This window comes from Mustelus asterias, chromosome 20 (genome assembly GCF_964213995.1).
Source record: "Mustelus asterias chromosome 20, sMusAst1.hap1.1, whole genome shotgun sequence".
Lineage (NCBI taxonomy): Eukaryota > Metazoa > Chordata > Chondrichthyes > Carcharhiniformes > Triakidae > Mustelus > Mustelus asterias.
Genome location: NC_135820.1, coordinates 50,802,167 through 50,815,018, shown reverse-complemented (window position 1 = coordinate 50,815,018; position 12,852 = coordinate 50,802,167). Strand labels below are relative to the sequence as shown.

General features: G+C 43.0%; 1 protein-coding gene across 2 annotated transcripts in view; it reads left to right on the top strand.

The window, feature by feature from the left end:
• LOC144508528 (extracellular sulfatase Sulf-2-like) overlaps nucleotides 1-12,852 on the top strand; it is a 347,976-nt gene that overhangs the window by 305,208 nt on the left and 29,916 nt on the right. For both annotated transcript variants that reach the window (XM_078236521.1, XM_078236520.1), the window contains exons 14-17: nucleotides 2,680-2,908; nucleotides 6,076-6,172; nucleotides 7,238-7,332; nucleotides 11,595-11,660. In XM_078236521.1, the coding sequence (XP_078092647.1) occupies nucleotides 2,680-2,908; nucleotides 6,076-6,172; nucleotides 7,238-7,332; nucleotides 11,595-11,660 (487 nt within the window). The remainder of the gene's footprint in view (nucleotides 1-2,679; nucleotides 2,909-6,075; nucleotides 6,173-7,237; nucleotides 7,333-11,594; nucleotides 11,661-12,852) is intronic.

Genomic DNA, 12,852 nt, shown 5'->3' with positions numbered 1-12,852 from the left:
TTAGCCCAGTACTCTGTATTCCTGTTACTCCTTCCAAAGTGAATCACCTCACACTTTTCCGCATTAAACTCCATTTGCCACCTCTCAGCCCAGCTCTGCAGCTTATCTATGTCCCTCTGTAACCTGCCACTTCCCTCCGCACTGTCTACAACTGCACCGACTTTAGTGTCATTCCCAAATTTACTAATCCAGCCTTCCACGCCCTCATCCAGGTCATTAATAAAAATGACAAACAGCAGTGGCCCCAAAACAGATCCTTGCGGTACACCACTAGTAACTGAACTCCAGGATGAATATTTCCCATCAACCACCACCCTCTGTTTTCTTACAGCTAGCCAATTCCTGATCCAAACCACTAAATCACCCTCAATCCCATGTGTCCGTATTTTCTGCTAAAGCTTACCATGGGGAACCTTATCAAACACTTTGCTGAAATCCATATACACCACATCAACCGCTTTACCCTCATCCACCTCTTTGGTCACCTTCTCAAAGAACTCAATAAGGTTTGTGAGGCACGACCTACCCTTCACAAAACCGTGCTGACTATCCCTAATCAAATTATTCCTTTCGAGGTGATTATAAATCCTATCTCTTATAATCCTTTCCAATACTTTGCCCACAACAGAAGCAAGGCTCACCGGTCTATAATTACCAGGGTTGTCCCTACTCCCCTTCTTGAACAAGGGGACAACATTTGCTATCCTCCAGTCTTCTGGCACTGTTCCTGTAGACAATGACGACACAAAGATCAAAGCCAAAGGCTCTGCAATCTCCTCTCTAGCCTCCCAGAGAATCCTAGGATAAATTCCATCCGGCCCAGGGGACTTATCTATTTTTACCCTTTCCAGAATTGCTAACACCACCTCCTTATGAACATCAATCCCACCCAGTCCAACAGCCTGCATCTCAGTACTCCCCTCGACAACACTGTCCCTCTCCAGTGTGAATACCGACGAAAAATATTCATTTAGTGCCTCTCCTATCTCTTCAGACTCCACGCACAACTTCTCACTCCTGTCCTTGACTGGCCCTAATCTTACCCTAGTCATTCTTTTACTCCTGACATACCTATAGAAAGCTTTAGGGTTTTCCTTGATCCTACCTGCCAAGGACTTCTCATGTCCCCTCCTGGCTCTTCTTAACTCTTTCTTTAGGTCCTTCCTGGCTAACTTGTAACTCTCAAGTGCCCTAACTGAGCCTTCACGTCTCATCTTAACATAAGTCTCCTTCTTCCTCTTCACAAGAGATTCAACCTCCTTAGTAAACCGCGGTTCCCTCACACGTCTGCTTCCTCCCTGCCTGACGGGTACATATTTATCAAGGACGCGTAGTAGCTGTTCCTTGAACAAGTTCCACATTATAATTGTGCCCATCCCCTGCAGTTTCCTTCCCCAACCTATGCCAGCGAAATCTCGCCTAATCGCATCATAATTTCCTTTCCCCCAGCTATAACTCTTGCCCTTTGGTATATACCTATCCTTTTCCATTGCTAAGGTAAACGTAATCGAATTGTGGTCACTGTCACCAAAGTGCTCACTTACCTCCAAATCTAACACCTGGCCTGGTTCATTACCCAGTACCAAATCCAATGTGGCCTCGCCTCTTGTTGTCCCATAATGCATCATGGCTCCCTCTGTTTACATTTTTTATTCCATTTTTCTACCCAGAGCAATACCGACTGCATCGCCATGGTGACAAACAAACACCGGAAAAGGAATACCCGATGTTGTTCCACCATTATCACCCACATTTAATAGCCATGCCCATACCTGGGAGGATGAATTCAACCACTCCCATCACTGATGGTTACGGTGTGGTTAGCACTGCTGCCTCACAGTGCTGTGAACCCAGGTTCAATTCCCGGCTTGGGTCACTGTCTGTGTGGAGTTTGCACGTTTCCCCCGTGTCTGCCTGGGTTTCCTCCGGGTGCTCCGGTTTCCTCCCACTGTCCAAAGGTATGTGGGTTAGGTGGATTGGCCATGCTAAATTGCCCCTTATTGTCAGGGGGACTAGCTGGGATAAATGCATGGGGTTTTGGGGATAGGGCCTGTGTAGGATTGTGGTCGGTGCAGACACGATGGGCTGAATGGCCTCTTTCTGCACCGTAGGATTTTTATAATTCTAAGTGTTGATGACCAGCAATGATGTTGTTCAAAAAGGCAAAATACTGCGGATGCTAGAATCTGAAACAAAAACAGATAATGCTGGAAAAACTCAGCAGGTCTGACAGCATCTGTGGAGAGAGAATAGAGCCAATGTTTCGAGTCAGGATGACCCCTCATCAGAGCTGTTGGGCTTTTCACCCTTGCTGACCCCAAATAAGCCCAACATTGGGCGTAATGGCAGCAGAAAATCCTGCCTCCCTGTTTATAAAAATATTGCTAGCATATTTCCCATGGCATTGTTCATCGTGATTCAAAGGATCTTGTAACAGTAGGTGCGGTGTCAACAAAACATGACCAGGCAAGTGTTTACACTGAGGAAGTGTATGGTAAAAGAATGAACCTAAGCAGTGAATCCTCCTTTGTATACCCCACTGCCATCTCATCACATCCTCCGCAGTCTGTGATCACAATGTCTCAAAGTCTGATATCTGGTCATTACCACATTCAACAGTGAATTTCTTAGCTTCATTTGTCAACTCTTATCAATTAATACTTCTGTGTTTACTTTCAGAGTTTAAGCAAAGCTACATAAGGAACAGGTCCATCCGTTCAGTATCCATTGAACTTGAGGGAGAAGTGTATGATCTGGATCTGGACGAGGGATTTGACCCAGTTGTGCCAAAGAACTTCACTAAACGACACGATGTAGCTGACGAGGAAGAAGAGAACATGGCTGAAAGCAGTGGCATTGGCAATAGTAATGAATTAATTGTACCAAGTTCAATTAAAGTCACACATAAGTAAGTTGCCAACAATTTTCCCTGTTTATTCAAACGAGCTATTATTCCCCAAAATCCATTCCTTCATCCGCACCTGATATCATTCATATACCAATCACCAGCACAGAAGCCAAGAAGCTTGATCTATGTACTCCTTTATGGGCCTTATGTTCTGTGATATTACATAGCTGCACTGGCTTCCTTCCATTCTGAACCATCTAATCATAGCCATACAATCACCTGCAAGCATCAGCTCCTGCATTGTTACTTTTGATGTTTTTCAAGGATCTATCATAGAGTCATAGAGGTTTACAGCATGGAAACAGGCCCTTTGGCCCAACTTGTCCATGCCACCCTTTTTTTTAAACCACTAAACTTGCCCCAATTGCCTGCATTTGGACAATATCCCTCCATACCCATCTTATCCATGTTCCTGTCTGAATGCTTTTTAAAGACAAAATTGCACCTGCCTCTACTACTACCTCTGGCAGCTTGTTCCAGACACTCACTACCCTCTGTGGACCCTTTTGTATCTCTCCCCTCTCACCTTAAACCTATGCCGTCTAGTTTTAGACTCCCCTACCTTTGGGAAAAGATGTTGACTATCTATCTATCCATGGCCCTGTCCTGTTTCTCGTTGCTCCTTGGCCACATTGTCTGGAAATACAGTGTCAGTTTTCACATGTACAGTGACAACACCCACTTCTACCTAACCACCATCTCTCTCAACTCCACCACTATCACGAAATTATCGGATTGCTTGTCTGATATCCAGTACTGGATAAGTAGAATTTTCCTTCAGTTAAATATTAAGTTCCCGAGCTACCGGTTCCATCCCTCGCCCTGGCAACTTTCTGAAGATAAATCAGGGTATTCGCAACCTTGGTGTCATATTTTACCCAGAGATGACGTTCCAACCATCTATCCACACCATCACTAAGACCATCTATTTCCATCTCTGTAACATTACTTGGCTTTGCTCCTGTCTCAATTCATCTGCTGCAGAAAACCTTATTCATGGTTTTGTTACCACTAGACTTGAGTATTACAATGTATGGGCCCGATTTTACCAAAGCTTCGCACCCATTTCCAGGCGCGAAATCGCGGTAAAGCTGGGCGTCGGGCCTATACCGCGATCCGCACCCGATTCCAAACAGGTTGCGGCTTTACCGACTTCCGATTTGGGCACGGGTCCGGCCCGAGCCCGAATTGGGCGGCCCGACGATTTAAATGCATTTGCATGCATTGAAATTGACTTAATGAACCACGCGCCCAACTCTGCATCACTGGTACACTATCAGCCACAGCCATCTCTCCCGCTCTCTTGCCCCTGCAGGGAAGAGTAATCTGTGGCTGGTAGTGTACCAGTGATGGTGTATCCCTTTACAGGCGCAGCTTAGTCCTTCTCCACTGTCTCCTCTTGGACTTGTACTGATCTTGTAGCCGGTTTTCATGTGGATCCACTGTGGAATCGGCCGGTTCTGCTTCATCTTCTTAGTGAGGAATCGCTTCACCCTGAAGGTTTTGTGGGATGGCATGGCCGCACGTCCACTCTGGCAGGAGGGATTCGTTCCTCCGGTGGGGAGGAGGGATCGCCCTCAGAGTGGCGGCAGATCCCCCTGCCCCCTCCCTCCCCACCAATCGGCCGCAGACTGGCAGCCCCCCCCCCCCGTGCATTCAGCCTCTGATCTTCGGGTAAGCATTCTCCAAGGTGGCCTTCACAACACACGACAGTGCAGATTCGCTGAGCAGAAACTGATAGCCAAGTTCCGCACACATGAGGACGGCCTAAACCGGGATGTTGGGTTTATGTCACACTATCTGTAACCCCCACAGCTTGTCTCCTGGACTTGCAGAATCTCAGTGGCTGTCCTGTCTGGAGACAATACACATCTCTTTAACCTGTGCTTAATGCTCCCTCCACTCACATTGTCTGTATCTTTAAGACCTGGTTGGCTGAAGAGATTCGCATTCTAATCAGTATTCCATAACTTGATTTTGTCTCTGTGCCCTGTTTGAGAGCAGATTTCCACTCCATCTGACGAAGGAGCAGTGCTCCGAAAGCTAATGGCATTTGCTGCCAAATAAACCTGTTGGACTTTAACCTGGTGTTGTTAAAACTCTTACTGTGTTTACCCCAGTCCAACGCCGGCATCCCCACATCATGGCCTCCAAATATCCACCCTTGAGGTTATCCAAAACTCCGCTACATCTGTCTTAACTTGCACCAAGGTCCCAATCACCTATCACCCATGTGCTCACTGACCTACAGTGGCTCCCAGTTGAGCAACACCTCGCTCTTAAACTTTCCAGCCTTGTTTCCAATTCTCCTCATTGACTTTCTCTTACTTTTCTCTGTAATCTTCTCCAGTTAAAATCATAGAATCCCTACAGTACAGAGGCCATTCAACCCATCAAGCCTGCACCGAAAACAATCCCACTCAGCCCCTATCCCTGTAACCCACATACTTACCCTGCTAGTCCCCATGACATTAAGGGGCAATTTAGCATGGCCAATCAAACAGAGGAAACCCAAGCAGACATGGGGGGGACGTGCAAATTCCACACAGACAATGACCCAAGGCCAGAATTGAACCTGGGTCCCTGGCACTGTGAGGAAGCAGTACTAACCACTGTATCGCCATGCTATACAACCTCCTTTAATTCTGGCCTCTTGAGCATGCCCATTTTGGTTGCTCCAGCATTGGTGACTGTCCTTCAAGTGCTAAAGCCCTAAGCTCTGTATTCCCTCAGTAAGTCTACCTCTCTACTGCTCTTTCCTTCTTTAAGATGCTCTGTAATACCTACCTCTTTAAGCAAACTTTTGACCATCTGTCCTAATGTCACCTTACATGGCTTGATTTAAAATTTTGCTTTCTAACGCTTTAGTGAAACACCTTGGAGTGCTATATTGCTTTAAGACAGATATATAGATAGGTTCTTGATCAATAAGGGGATCAAGGGTTACGGGGAGAAGACAGGAGAATGGAGATGAGGATCATAAGAGCCAGGATTGAATGGCGGAGCAGACTTGATGGGCCATATGGCCTAATTCTGCTCCTATATCTTATGGTCTTATACAATGTTGTCATGATGCAGTGCTACTGACTATCACAATACTACAGAATACAGTGAATGTGTTGAATAACAGCAAGCAACTACACAATTTTGTTTTGTTATTATTATAGGTGCTACATATTGGCCAATGAGACTGTTCACTGTGACAGAGATCTATACAAATCACTCCAAGCATGGAAGGATCATAAACTGCACATTGATCATGAGGTTAGTACAGAGAAATAATTATAATAGTATTTTTCGCATGGATATTTATCAGACAAGTGAAAAATGTAAATAATTTCAGGAACCTCAAAATAAATTATTAATGCCAAATTATTCTTGCCATGCATAATGTATAGTTTGGAATATTTTTGTGTAAAAATATTTTTAATTCATAATTCATTCGAACATTTTCATTGAATTTGCTAAATGCCTAAATTGCAAATCTTACTTTCAGGCCAAGATAATTAGCTGATTTGTAGTTGAGATTAATTTCTGTGTTGACTCAAAAAATTTATGTTATAAGGTATCATTGAATTCTGTAAATTATTTTAATAACTCTTATGAATTAATAGACTAAATTGTTTCAATGAAAAATACCATACTTCAAAATGGTTGTTTTCTGATCAAACAGATAGCTTTAACAGGACCAGAAAAATAGAGGAGACAAGTATAAAGTGAACAAGCCTCAAGCAAGACTTCAGATTAGCAGTGTCTTTTTCCCCACAGAGCAGTAGATATATGCAGTAAGCTCCCAGCAGTTAATGCTACGTCAGTTACACATTTAGAAAAAGGAGCTAGATGAATACTTGTACAGAACTGGATAAAGGTTATAAGTATTGATGAGGATGATAAAATACTGTCTGGAACCATATTAACCTAATCGTATTGGGGTCAGTGGAATGGTGCCTGTGAATTGCAGTCAATCAGTGTTGAGTTATGTAGATTGTATTTATTAAACTGATGTCTTAGGGTTTTTGCTTGATTGTCCTTGGGCTTCGGGGAAGAATTTTCTATATTATTTCCTCTTTGTTACACCCTCTAGCTATTTCTGCTCTCAATTAAATAAATAACTTGGACAGGGTACACATCAGGGCAAGTTCAGCGTAGTCTGTCAGTAACTGCGGATTTGCTGGGTTGTTTCAAGTTATCTTATTTATTCAGGGAGTGGAACATTGTTGCAAATGTAATGAATAGAGGTTTGTTTTGTACTATGTGCACCACACAAAAGCTTGCTTGCGGTGGTTGAATTCTATAAGTAGGTAATTGTCCCTTTGCCTCTGTCCTTAGATTGAAACCCTTCAAACTAAAATAAAGAATTTACGAGAGGTCAGGGGTCACTTAAAGAAAAAAAGACCTGAAGATTGTGACTGTTCGAAGATGAGGTTCGTTTTGAAATTGCACCTTCCTCCATTGGGATAGTTGTCTTTAGATATATTAATTTTCATACGGATTTCCCAAATATATTCAATGTAATAAGACATTTTGAACAATGGATTGACATTACCACTTATCATTAAAAATGATAACATGGCTAATTAATAATTTTCTCTTCCCCTTCCCATCACCATTCCATTTTACTGGTACTTTTTTTCCCTATTGGTTTGGTTTGGTTCTGTCTAGCGTGCCCCACACCAAGAGTAGACAGGGTGAGCTGAACTAATGTGACAGCCAAAGCTGTTGTGTAACAAAACCCTAGGAAGTGCCTAAGTGTTGTCTGGGTTACTTTCTGTCTCGTCCTTCCCTGATAAACTCACATCATGAATGTACATTTATACCACCGGATGGTACAGTGAGTTATTACTCAGATCCTAATTCCTGCAGGATGCAACAGCCTACGCCCAGTGTACGTCTACCAGGTGTGCAATGGAGGAGGTGGAAAATTGTCTGGGACCTGCATACACTGGATTCTGACGTGGCCAGAGCCTGCTTCAGGCAGATCCTCAGTCCTCTCAAACCTGCTCAGAATGGGTGTTCCCACGGGTTGACATGTCGGAATTTAATTCCAGCCTCTTGACACAGCTTTCTGTGTGTTTGGTAGATCATTTTCGTAACAGTGCAACAGGCCCACATTCCTCATAAAATTTACCTGTCTATGCTTTAAATCAACCATTGTTTGAACAGATGGAGCCTAATGAAATTCTGACTGAGCTGGACGCACTTGTTGCTGGCCTGTTCCTCTTTTCCTGCATTCTCATCCCTATCTTTGCAAACTGGCACCAAAAATATTAGAGCCCAGCATGTACTGATGAGGCCACCTCCCCTCACCCCACATGCTTATACGTGGTAAGGAGCAGGGTTAACCAGTGGTCGCTATAATACACTTTATTGGTGAAATAGTTCTGGACATTTTCAACCCTGGACCGTGTTTATGAATGCATTTTTTCCATAAAAGCAAGAAGGGTAAAAAAAATAAATTTGTGTTTCTGATTGTTTTATATTCCTGTCAAATTCCATATTGAACAAGATTTTCTTCATGGGGGTCAAGAGCTTGAACTCTTTGGGGTACAGTCACCTACCATGATTTTTCGTGAATTGGCCAGTTAGTGGTCAGAGAGATGGCCCTCCATCAAATAAAGGATGGTGGGCAAGCCCTCAAAGTTGGAGGGCTAAAAGGAGGCCCTGAAGTACTGAAGAAGAAGCGCTACCTTTTTCAGGTAAGAGGAGGACAGGGCACCTTAAGATGGAGGCACCCTCTCTCCAACATTTTCAACTTTTAAATAAAAAATACAATCAGCAGCCAGGTCATTATTGCGGAGGCTGGACCTTTCCCCAGTGCCTCCAGGGCCCAGAGGCCAACTGAAAAATTGTCTTAATAGGCTGTTAGCTAGCTTTATTAGCTACCCGTCACTTTTAGGGGAGTAGGCCTGCTGGCTTCATTCACGATGTGGAGATGCCGGCGTTGGACTGGGGTAAACACAGTAAGAAGTTTAACAACACCAGGTTAAAGTCCAACAGGTTTATTTGCTAGCAAAAGCCACACTTACTGGGCTCCATTCACGCCAGCCCAGAAAATGGCCTCGGGCTGGAATAATTTTAGGAAATCATCAGGTTGGCCAGCAATGCAAATTTCCATAGCCAACTGGGCTTGTACCCACCTGGGGCTAAAAGTCCTGCCAATTAAGTTTGAAAGTGACATACTCTAATCCCCCCAAAAAATCTTAAGCAAAACCCATTTACATAGGTATGAGGAAAGAGCTGCCTAAGGTTGATCAGGTGAATGGACTAAAGTGTACAGCAATTAATAAACAGTACATCCTGCCCGCCATGGAAAGAGGTGCGGGTGAGGGGCAGACCATGGAAAGATCCGTTGACTTCGAGTGGGATTTTATGGGTTTGAGATGAGTGAGGCCGTAACATCCCGCTTTGATGCTGGGATTTTACAAACTCGCTCAGGCTAGGCTTGTAAAATCCCGCCCGAGGTCAAGGGAGAATTCCGTTCTGCGAGCCTCAGAATTAGGGCGGGCGTGCCGGTAAAATTCCGGTATTTGTGTCTGTCTGTCTTCCCAGTAGGAGACACAAATTTCATACCACAAATAGGCAATAGTCAAGGGTCCAATAAGAGTGAGGAACTTGAGGCAATCAATATCAGCAAAGAAAAAGTATTGTAGAAACTTAAGGGACTGAAAGCCACCAAATCCATTGGGACCTTATGGCCTTCATCTAGGGTTCTAAAAGAGGTACCTGCAGAGGTAATGGATGCACTGGTAATGATTTTCCAAAAGTCCTTGCTTTCTAAAGTGGTTCCGGTGGTTTGAAGGATATTAAATATAATAGCACTGTTCAGAGGAGAGAACGGGCAAACAGGAAACTAAAGACCAGTTAGCCTGACATCAGTCATCAGGAAAATGCTGGAATGTATTAAAGCCTAATTATGCATTTGGGGGCTTGCTAACTCAGTTGGCTAAATGGTTGATGTGTGGTTCAGAATAACATCAACAGCATGGGTTTGATTCCCATTCTGGCTGAGGTAGGACTTGGAACCTGTCTTCTTGTCCTTTCCCCGAGAGTGGAAGGCCATTGACAAAAACTGCCAAGAAAACAGGTCAGGATGAAGCATCAGCAGACAATGAGCCAAGGACCTGGCTTCAGGCAGAGCATACAGGAATCGATAATGCACTTAGCAAATCATTGAATGATTAGACACAAACAACGTGATTGTATGAATGAGAAACTGTGATTGACAAACGTTTTTCGTGGATGTAACAAGTAGAATAGATAAATGGGAAACAGTAGTTAATAGACTTGGTTTTGTAAAAGTCGTTTGATAAGGTGTCATACAATAAGGTTAATATGCAAGATGAGGGCTCAAGGAGTTGGAGGTAATATATTAACATGACTGAAGGATTGGTCAATGGACAGAAACAAAGAGTAGGAGAAGTGGGGCATTTCCAAGTTGGCAGGCTGCAATAAGTGGAGTACCTCAAGGATCAGGGCTGGGCCTCAGATATTTACCATCTATATTAATGACTTTGACAGAGAAACTAAGTAATGTATCTAAATCTGCTCATAATACAAAATTAGGTGGGATTATAAACTTTGAAGAGGACTCAAAGAGGATGAAAAGAGATGAGACAGGCTAAGTAAGTGTGAAAAAAGGTGTCAGTTGCAGTATAATGTGGAGAAGTGTGAGGATATTCACTCTGGTCATAAGAATAGATAAACAGAATATTTTAAAAGTTGTAATGTTGGTGTTCATTGAGACTTGAGTGTGCTCATACAAGGAATGCAAAGTTAGCACGCATGTACCACAAGCAGTTCGGAAGGCAAATTGCATATTGTTCTTTATTACAAGGGAATGGGAGTACAAGAATAAGGACGTTTTGCTACAATTATACAGTGCTTGGGTGAGGTCATACCTCACCTCTGTGTGCAGAGGTGATCTCATTGAAACAGAAGATTCTGAAGGGGCTTGAGAAGGTTGACACTGAGAGGTTGTTTTCCCTGGCTGAGGAATCTAGAACATGAACGCATAGCCTCAGGTCACTTTGGACCGAGAAGCTGTGAATATTTGGACTTATCAACCACAGATAAATGTGGATACTCCATCGTTGAGTATTTTCAAAAATCTATCAACCTCAGTCTCAATCTCTCTGGGGAATTGAGAGATCGAGGACCAGGCAGGATAATGGATTGGAGGTAGATGTCTAGCCATAATCATACTGAATGGTGAAACAGGCTCAAGTAACTTTCTTCTGCCCCTATTTCTTATGTCTTTGTGTTTTAATCTGGTGATGGTGGTGACTTCAAAAAATACAGGTATAATTGACATTTGCAGAATCCTGTAGCAACAGGTATACTCACAACCAGTCCATTACTGGTACCCATGTGTACAACAATGCTTTCTGGTAAAATCAATATTTAAAAATGTAATCTTGGAGATGGGGCCTGGGATGTGGTAACTTGGTGGAAGGTCATTCGTAATATTCAATCATTTCTTAAAGAATGGCATGCTGTAGAGCTATAGGTCACAGCAACAGATAGCTTTCAATAGCATCCATAACTTTTGCCATGTACTCTTAACGTATGCTTTACATGGGATAAGAAGTCAATAATAATGATGAACCATGTGATTAACCATTCACGCAGCTATTTACATTGCATACAAAATATGTTTGTGCCATTCTCTTTGTGTTCTTTGTTGTAGTTTTCCCTCCAAACATAAGGGAATGAAAGGAAAGCTCAAGCATAAAGGAGCTAATCATCCCTTCAAGTAAGTTCCTTATTAACTTTGATAACTAAGTAATATGCTATTGTAGAGGTCCCAAATGTCCAGTGATATTTTCCATAAGATCAGCTCCTTTGTACTTCAATTTTATACCTCAAAGCTCCAATTTACCATGGATCTAAATATTTCACAAACCGTAGCTCTCCATCCCACTTTAACCTTCTCTGACCTTTTGCAAGCAGGGTGTGCATTGGCTTGAGGAGGGTCACCCTCTTGGTTTGATTTGATTTGATTTGATTTATTATTGTCACATGTATTATCATACAGTGAAAAGTATTGTTTCTTGCGCGCTATACAGACAAAACATACCGTTCATAGAGAAGGAAACGAGACAGTGCAGAGTGTTACAGTCATAGTTAGGGTGTAGAGAAAGATCAACTTAATGCAAGGTAAGTCCATTCAAAAGTCTGACAGCAGCAGGGAAGAAGCTGTTCTTGAGTCGATTGGTACGTGACCACCTGAAGGAACAGGTGGAAGAGAGAATGTCCAGGGTGCGTGGGGTCCTTAATTTTGCTGGCTGCTTTGCCGAGGCAGCAGGAAGTGTAGACAGAGTCAATGGATGGGAGGCTGGTTCGCTTAATGGATTGGGCTACATTCATGACCTTTTGTAGATCCTTGCGGTCTTGGGCAGAGCAGGAGCCATACCCAGCTGTGATACAACCAGAAAGAATGCTTTCTATGGTGCATCTGTAAAAGTTGGTGAGAGTCGTAGCTGACATGCCAAATTTCCTTAATCTTCTGAGAAATTAGAGGTGTTGGTGAGCTTTCTTAACTATAGTGTCGGCATGGGGGGACCAGGACCGTTTGTCTAATCACCACGAACAATTGAATCCAAACCTTAGCAATTGTTTTTATTAGCTTCTGCTTTGATCAAGTAACCCACAGAAATGACGCAGTTAAATGGCATAGCTTCACAATCAGATTTGTTGAAAATTAAATCCATTATTAAACGTGGTGGTTGGAATTGTTTGCTGCTTTGGAGTTGTTTATTTGCAAATGATCTGAAGTCCTCATCTAAATATTAAGCAGAAAATATCTTGTTGCTTCTGTGATGCTTGACTACATGCTAACACTTAAAACCTTTAAAGTTAAAGTTTTTAAAGTGCTTTAAAGTTAAACTGCCATCATGTGTGGAATAATGTTTTTGCTACTAAAGAAGCCACTGCATCATTTCAAT